The following is an 8,288-nucleotide window of genomic DNA, read 5'->3' as shown; positions in this document are numbered from 1 at the left end:
TTTAGTGTTTTATATTGTTTTTATGTTCTTAAGTCAATTTAGAAGGTTTTAGCAAGCCCTCCTAATCCCCGGTCTAGAACGATCCCTCACTTATCCATTCTACTACATTGTCAAACGAGGGTTTAATTTGAGTGTCAAGTAAATCTCGCATCAGCCAGGGCATAGTCCTTCACGTGATGTTCACCTCCCACACCTTATGCTCACCTTGGATCCAAGGTGGGTGCATAGTTCTGTCGTACAGACCAGTACAGGTGGTTCCGACTCGTAGGTAACCCGCGATTATTCACATAGTCTTCACATGATCGTAGCACTTGAGCGTACTTATTTACACCCAGTCCTGTTGTACAAACCACTAGAAGTGGTTCCAACTCATGTGTAGGGACATGTGATGAGCTATGGGTCCAGCCGTATAGGCCACGAGAGGTGGATCCAGCTGACATATTATTTGGATATGTGATGCACTATGGGTTTAGCCGTACAGGCCACGAGAGGTGGATCCGGTTGACATATTACTTGGATATGTGATGAGCTATGGGTTTAGCCATACAGGCCATGAGATGTGGATTCGGCTGACATATTACTTGGATATGTGATGAGCTATGGGTTTAGCCATACAGGCCATAAGAGGTGGATCCGGCTGACATATTACTTGGATATTGATTGATGAGATATGGATGAGTCGTACAAATCACTACAAGTGACTCCAACTTATGTACTAGCCTTGATTGATGAGATATAGGTGCAGTCGTACAGGTCACCATAGGTGACTCCGACTTACGTGCTAGTATAGGTTATTAAGCACATGATTATTTATATTGCTAATGAGATGTTGTGTCGTGGTATACTTCTGGATTTGCTATTAGTATACTTTTGATTTCATACTTATACGTAGTATGATTTTCTAGAAACTATATAGGTTTTACAGCGAGGGGTTACTACCTTTGATAATTGAAATGATTTTGAAAATCTTTGTGTTTCTCACTCACACTTTCTATTTTTGCACCCCTCCAGGTTCTAGTAGCAAAGTTTTGTATCGATGAGGAATTGTGACACTCCCCAGTTCAGGTGGCTCCTTATGATAGTATAATTATTATCTTACCTCACTGTACTTTTCTTATGCTCTGTATCACGCGTGAAATGGGTCCAAAACCGCTCACCACGCACTCGTGTATATAGGCACTTTTAGGTTTAAATTTATTCGCATTTTACACATTATCACACTTTATGGCTTCGTCACCTTCCAGGTGTCGGCCAGCACAGCTCGATTCGGAGTCCTAGTGGACATTCCGGGTCGGGGTGTGTCATATTTAAATTGAAAAATGTTGTTAAGATTAAGAAAACTTGCCAAATTATTTCCTATATCAACTTAGAAGAAAATTTTATGGAGTGAGAGAAACATGAATCAACCAAATTAATTACAAAACGTGGAAATTCTGAATTCTCATATAACAAGCGATGCATTTAGAATATTAGTCCCTTTTTTATTTTTTTTATTTTTGTAAAATCATTAATCCTCCTTCAAATCTACATATGTTTAATTAATTATGCACATTAAACATGATAGAGTTTATGTTTTTGTATGGGCATGTAGTTTTTATATTCGCAGATATCTGTATGTACTATGGGTATGTAGTTTTTATGAAGTATCAGAGCACAAATCAAAAGAAATCAATAAGATTATGATTTTTTCTCAGAAAGCATGAAGAAATGAAGGTGCGAAGAAGACGGAGAAATTTCTCCTTTTTGATTCTATTCAGCTATAACTGAATTGATACATCTAGAAGCATAGAGTTGGGGGGGGGGGGGGTGAGATATAGCCGTTTGAAGGCGCACTCACTCATCCACCTCACACACTCATGTGCACAACACATGCTCATTTATAAGTGAGTTGTTATACCATGTGACACACATCTAGCCTATTAGCTTTGATTTAATCTGAGCCCTACATTACAAACTAAGAACAACTATTTTGAATTACAAAGGAAAACAAGAAACTTGAATCAGAAGGCAGCTGTAAAGCTTAAACATCAACACTCGCATCTAAGCCGGCAGCTAATTTGACTCCTAGCATCTCTTTGAAATAATTGAACTTTTCCTTTGGTAGGGCCTTAGTCAAGATATCTGCCATTTGTTCTTCAGATTCGCAATAAATAAGCTCAATCTCATTTTCTTGTATTGCATCTCTGATGAAGTGAAATTTTCTGCTGATGTATCTTGTTTTCTAATGAAACATAGGATTCTTAGCAATAACTATTACTGAAGTGTTATCACACATTAGCACAGTAGGTTCAACCTGTTCTTCCCCGAAATCTTCCAAAACAAATCTCAATCACTTGGCCTTAGATGTTGCTTCAGCAGCGCTTACATATTCAGCTTCTGCAGTGGACAATGCCACTGTGTTTTGTTTGATTGATGCCCAAGAAAACACATCTGAACCAAGATTGAAAGCATACCCTGATGTGTTTTTCATGTCATCAATACTCCTAACCCAGTCACTGTCACAATATCCAATAAGAAGTGCTGACTTTCCTTTTACATATTCAATGCCAAAGTCCATAGTACCTTGAATGTATCTCAATACTCTTTTTGTTGTTCCCATATACTTCTTACTTAGACCATGCATGAATCTTGCCAAGAGACTAACACCAAACATTATGTTTGGTCTAGTGGCAGTAAGGTATAGAAGGCTTCCCACCAATTTCCTATACTTAGACTCATTTGCAGCTTCACTTCTATCATTCTTGCACAGCCTTTCATTTGCTACAAGTGGTGTTCCCACAGATTTACAACCCTTTAGTCCAAATTTCTCCAGCAACTTCATTGCATATTTCTTCTGATGTATGAAAATGCTCTTCTTGGTTTGTACAACTCCCATACCAAGAAAATGGTGCAGCAATCCCAAATCAGTCATCTCATAATGCTGCATCATGTCATTTTTAAATTTGTCAAGCATTGTGTCACTATTTCCAGTGTACACAATATCATCAACATACACAGAAACTATGAGAATCCCTGAGTTTTCACCCTGATAGAAGCATATTTAGGCGACTTACTTAGCTTGTTTTCGTGCATTTATATTGTTAATTCCTAGTTGTTTTAGTAGTTTAAGCCATTTTCGTGTGTTTTTAGGTTCATATGGCTAAGGAAGCAAAAAGATGCATTTTGGAGCATTTTGGAGCAAAATTGGGCTTGGAATGGATAGCATATGCTTGGAGCCAAAGTGTTGGACGAATTTGAAAGCCTTGTATGCACTTTGGACATAAAACAAAGGGCCTAGCCCAATCAAACAATCCTTTGAGCCATGCAAAACCTCTAGCCCAATCAAACAATCCATCAAAGCCATGCAAAACCACCATCCACACACACTTCACACAATTAACAACCATTGCCGGGCATTACATGCATTTTTAGCATTCCCCCTTTGAAATTCCACCTTCCCACTTCATCATTGCACCACATTCTCCCTCTTTTAATCCACATGCATTCATCATCATTCACCCTAGCTTCAGTTCACATGCAAACACATGCATTTCTAGCACAAAGAATCCCATTGCCGTGCTCTTCACTCCCATTTCCAGCTTTTCCCTTTGCATTTCCCTTTCATTTCAGCCACATGTATTCATCATTGCAGCCACCATTCACTCTTTAATCCACATGCATTCACACACACTTCACACAAACAACATTCACATGCAAACACATGCATTTCCAACCACAAACACATCCTAGCCGTGACTTCACATTGCATTTCCAGCTTTCCTTCTCTTTGCAGCCACACTTCCACATGCATTCCCTCTTTTCCTAGCTGTTTTTCCATCATTATTTCAGCCACATGCACTCTCAATCATAACAACCACATTCACTCTTAAACAATCATCCACATATTCTCCTATTCCCCCTATAAAAACCCATGCATTCATACACAAAAACACACCTCAAACCAACAAAAAAACTCATCCAATCATCCATTGCCGTGCACTTCCTTTCAATTTCAGCATTTCTCTTCCATTTCAACCACTCCCCAACCCTCCAAAACACTATCCAACCATTCCTCCATACAAACACCAATCCAAAACCTATCCTTACACCTTGTGCCGCAACAAAGAGGAGGAGAAGGGCCTAAACGTTCATACAATTCAAGTTTGAGTTGTTGGAATTTTTAGGTGTTTTTCTTTTCCTTGATTTCAATGATTAAATTTATGTATCTTTGTTTTGTACGTATGAGGAACTAAACCCGCCTTGGCTAAGGGTGTATTCGAAACCATGATTATATATGTGAAATAAGTTGATTACTTCCAGTTATCGTTGCATAAGTCGTGAATATAATTTGCTTAACCGTTTGACTTAGAACTTATTCTTGTTTGTTGATTGAGAGTGCACGCTTAATTTGCATGCTTGAATTTGGTGCTAGGATATAAGTTTGTTTCACCTAATCATTATGAATTTATATTCACAAGTAGTGAAGGTCGCTAGTCACGATCATGTTAAATAGATTCCTGGCAAGAGTATCATGCTTTTCATAGTTACAAATGCCTTGTCGATGCTTATGATTTCCAAAGAACGTAATGATTCTAACTTGTATCTTTATAATGCTGTTCATATAAAGAACTTGTTAGGAATAATTTGTTTGCGATGCATATTCATCCAATTCAATGATTCTAGGGAAATCTGAAGGTTAATTTAAGCGGACCTAATTAACTTGGAGTGTCGAGGTTCATAACTCAATGAATTGATAACTGGAAAGTGATTTGCGTTGCATATATTTCATGTGTGGAGAAGAACCCCTTAGCCATTCCATCATCCATTGGTCTATCATAATTTGTCTTACAATTTGTTTTCTTTACAATTTGTCCATTTAAATCAATTTCATCCAAACACAATCCCCCTATATTTTGTTTAGTCTTAGTCTTAATCTATCTTATTTTGAGTTTTGCATTCTTTGAGTCTAGTATAGTGTTTTAAACTTGTTTTTACGTTTTTGAGTCAAATCCAAGTGATTAACAATCCCTCCTAATCCCCGGTCCAGAACGATCCCTACTTACATACTTACTACAATTGACAAAAAGAGGGTTTAATTTGTGTGCGTATAATTCTCTCATCAAATTTTGGCGCCGTTGCCGGGGATTAGCAACTTTGCTATCTCTTGGATTGTTTTATTTTCTTTTGTTTTTATTTTATTCCAGATTCTTAATCTTGTTTTGTTTCTTGTTTTAGGTATTAGTTTATGACTCGGAGTTCTCATCCGATTCGTGAACATATCTCGGGCTTTGACGCCGATTTCGAGCGAGAATTGAGACGAAAGAGAAAGAACCCAGAACCTAGCGAATCAAGTGAAAGCTCCGAGTCCGTTTCTGAATCTGAAGAAGAGAAACCCAAGACAACAGTGGGTGAAGAAGAGATGGCAGCGGACAACCGAACAATCAAGGAGCTTTCCGCTTCGGGATTGGACAATGCCGCACCCCTATGTATTCAATATCCTAGGGCGGCTCTAGACAAGACCGATGAGTTCGAATTGAAGTCAAGCTTGCTGCATCATATTCCTAAGTACCATGGGCTGTCCATGGAAGATCCAAACAAGCATTTGAAGGAGTTTGAAGTTGTATGCTCAAGCATGACACCCATTAATGTTGATGGGAATATTTTGAAGATGAAAGCTTTTCCGTTCTCTCTTGTGGAAAAGGCTAAGGATTGGCTTTATGAATTGGCACCCGGGACAGTGACTTCTTGGGAAAGCATGAAGAGAGCGTTCTTGGAGAAGTTTTTCCCTACTTCAAGAGTCATTCTCTTGAGGAAGAAAATTAGCGGAACCCAACAAAGTCAAGGAGAATCTTTTCTGGCATACTATGAGCGTTTTAAAGCCCTTGTTGCATCATGTCCTCAACACCAAATGAAGGAGGAGCTTCTCTTTCAATACTTCTATGAGGGCCTTCTTCCCATTGAAAGGCAAATGCTCGATGCTTCGGCGGGAGGTGCATTGGTGGACAAAACTCCTATGGCAGCCAAGACCCTAATTGCAAACCGTGCTCTAAATGCACAACAATATGAAGGACTTGGGCAAAGGGACCCCCCACGGCAACAAGTGAATGAGGTAAGTTCTCTGCCCGAAATTCAATCCCAATTAGCTAACCTTACTTCTATTGTTTCTCAGTTGGCCGAGGGAATGAAGATTCATGGACCAAGTGTGTGTGGCGTGTGCTCTATGCAAGGACATGCCAACGATCAATGGCCTAAACTCATCGAGAATGGAGGATGGGAAAGCGCCAATGCCATAGGTTATCAAGGCCAAAATCAGCAAAGAAATGATCCGTACTCAAATACATACAATCCGGGTTGGAGAGACCACCCAAATTTCAGATGGAGAGATGCACAACAACCTGGCCAACAAAGTGGATTCCGACAACCCCCGGGTTTCTTTCCGAGTTTGATGGGGACATTATTAATTTTAATCTTTCTGAAACCAATAAATATCCAATTGAGGACCATTCTTGTTTTGCTATTGACATTGTGGATTCGTTGGCACAGATGCATTTGGATCAAATGAACGAAGATGCACTCGAGGTAGCCTTAGTGAACGAAGAAACCCGGGGGTTGTCGGAATCCACTTTGTTGGCCAAGTTGTTGTGCCTCTCTCCACCTGAAATTTGGGTGGTCTCTCCAACCCGGATTGTATGTATTTGAGTACGGATCATTTCTTTACTGATTTTGGCCTTGATAACCTATGGCATTGGCGCTTTCCCATCCTCCATTCTCGATGAGTTTAGGGCATTGATCGTTGGCATGTCCTTGCATAGAGCACACGCCACACACACTTGGTCCATGAATCTTCATTCCCTCGGCCAACTGAGAAACAATAGAAGTAAGGTTAGCTAATTGGGATTGAATTTCGGGCATAGAACTTACCTCATTCACTTGTTGCCGTGGGGGGTCCCTTTACCCAAGTCCTTCATATTGTTGTGCATTTAGAGCACGGTTTGCAATTAGGGTCTTGGCTGCCATAGGAGTTTTGTCCACCAATGCACCTCCCGCCGAAGCATCGAGCATTTGCCTTTCAATGGGAAGAAGGCCCTCATAGAAGTATTGAAGGAGAAGCTCCTCCTTCATTTGGTGTTGAGGACATGATGCAACAAGGGCTTTAAAACGCTCATAGTATGCCGAAAAAGATTCTCCTTGACTTTGTTGGGTTCCGCTAATTTTCTTCCTCAAGAGAATGACTCTTGAAGTAGGGAAAAACTTCTCCAAGAACGCTCTCTTCATGCTTTCCCAAGAAGTCACTGTCCCGGGTGCCAATTCATAAAGCCAATCCTTAGCCTTTTCCACAAGAGAGAATGGAAAAGCTTTCATCTTCAAAATATTCCCATCAACATTAATGGGTGTCATGCTTGAGCATACAACTTCAAACTCCTTCAAATGCTTGTTTGGATCTTCCATGGACAGCCCATGGTACTTAGGAATATGATGCAGCAAGCTTGACTTCAATTCGAACTCATCGGTCTTGTCTAGAGCCGCCCTAGGATATGGAATACATAGGGGTGCGGCATTGTCCAATCCCGAAGCGGAAAGCTCCTTGATTGTTCGGTTGTCCGCTGCCATCTCTTCTTCACCCACTGTTGTCTTGGGTTTCTCTTATTCAGATTCAGAAATGGACTCGGAGCTTTCACTTGATTCGCTAGGTTCTGGGTTCTTTCTCTTTCGTCTCAATTCTCGCTCGAAATCGGCGTCAAAGCCCGAGATATGTTCACGAATCGGATGAGAACTCCGAGTCATAAACTAATACCTAAAACAAGAAACAAAACAAGATTAAGAATTTGGAATAAAATAAAAACAAACGAAAATAAAACAATCCAAGAGATTAGCAAAGTTGCTAATCCCCGGCAACGGCGCCAAAATTTGATGCGAACATTATGCGCACACAAATTAAACCCTCTTTTTGTCAATTGTAGTAAGTATGTAAGTAGGGATCGTTCTGGACCGGGGATTAGGAGGGATTGTTAATCACTTGGATTTGACTCAAAAACGTAAAAACAAGTTTAAAACACTATACTAGACTCAAAGAATGCAAAACTCAAAATAAGATAGATTAAGACTAAGACTAAACAAAATATGGGGGGATTGTGTTTGGACGAAATTAATTTAAATGGACAGATTGTAAAGAAAACAAATTGTAAGACAAATTATGATAGACCAATGGATGATGGAATGGCTAAGGGGTTCTTCTCCACACATGAAATATATGCAACGCAAATCACTTTCCAGTTATCAATTCATTGAGTTATGAACCTCGACACTCC

General features: G+C 39.8%; 1 protein-coding gene across 1 annotated transcript; it reads right to left on the bottom strand.

Annotated features, from left to right (window-relative positions):
• Window positions 1-2,329: 2,329 nt before the first annotated feature.
• LOC108868544 (secreted RxLR effector protein 161-like) lies at window positions 2,330-2,953 on the bottom strand. Its single transcript, XM_018651896.2, has one exon. It carries the CDS (start codon window positions 2,951-2,953, stop codon window positions 2,330-2,332), a length of 624 nt encoding a protein of 207 aa, XP_018507412.2.
• Between the last annotated feature and the right edge of the window lie 5,335 nt (window positions 2,954-8,288).

The sequence above is a fragment of a genome, unplaced genomic scaffold, assembly GCF_019419815.1.
Source record: "Pyrus x bretschneideri cultivar Hongxiangsu unplaced genomic scaffold, Pyrus_bretschneideri_v1 Contig89, whole genome shotgun sequence".
In the NCBI taxonomy this organism is placed as follows: domain Eukaryota; kingdom Viridiplantae; phylum Streptophyta; class Magnoliopsida; order Rosales; family Rosaceae; genus Pyrus; species Pyrus x bretschneideri.
The sequence above is the reverse complement of the archived record's forward strand: the minus strand, read 5'-3'. Positions and strand labels throughout refer to the sequence as shown.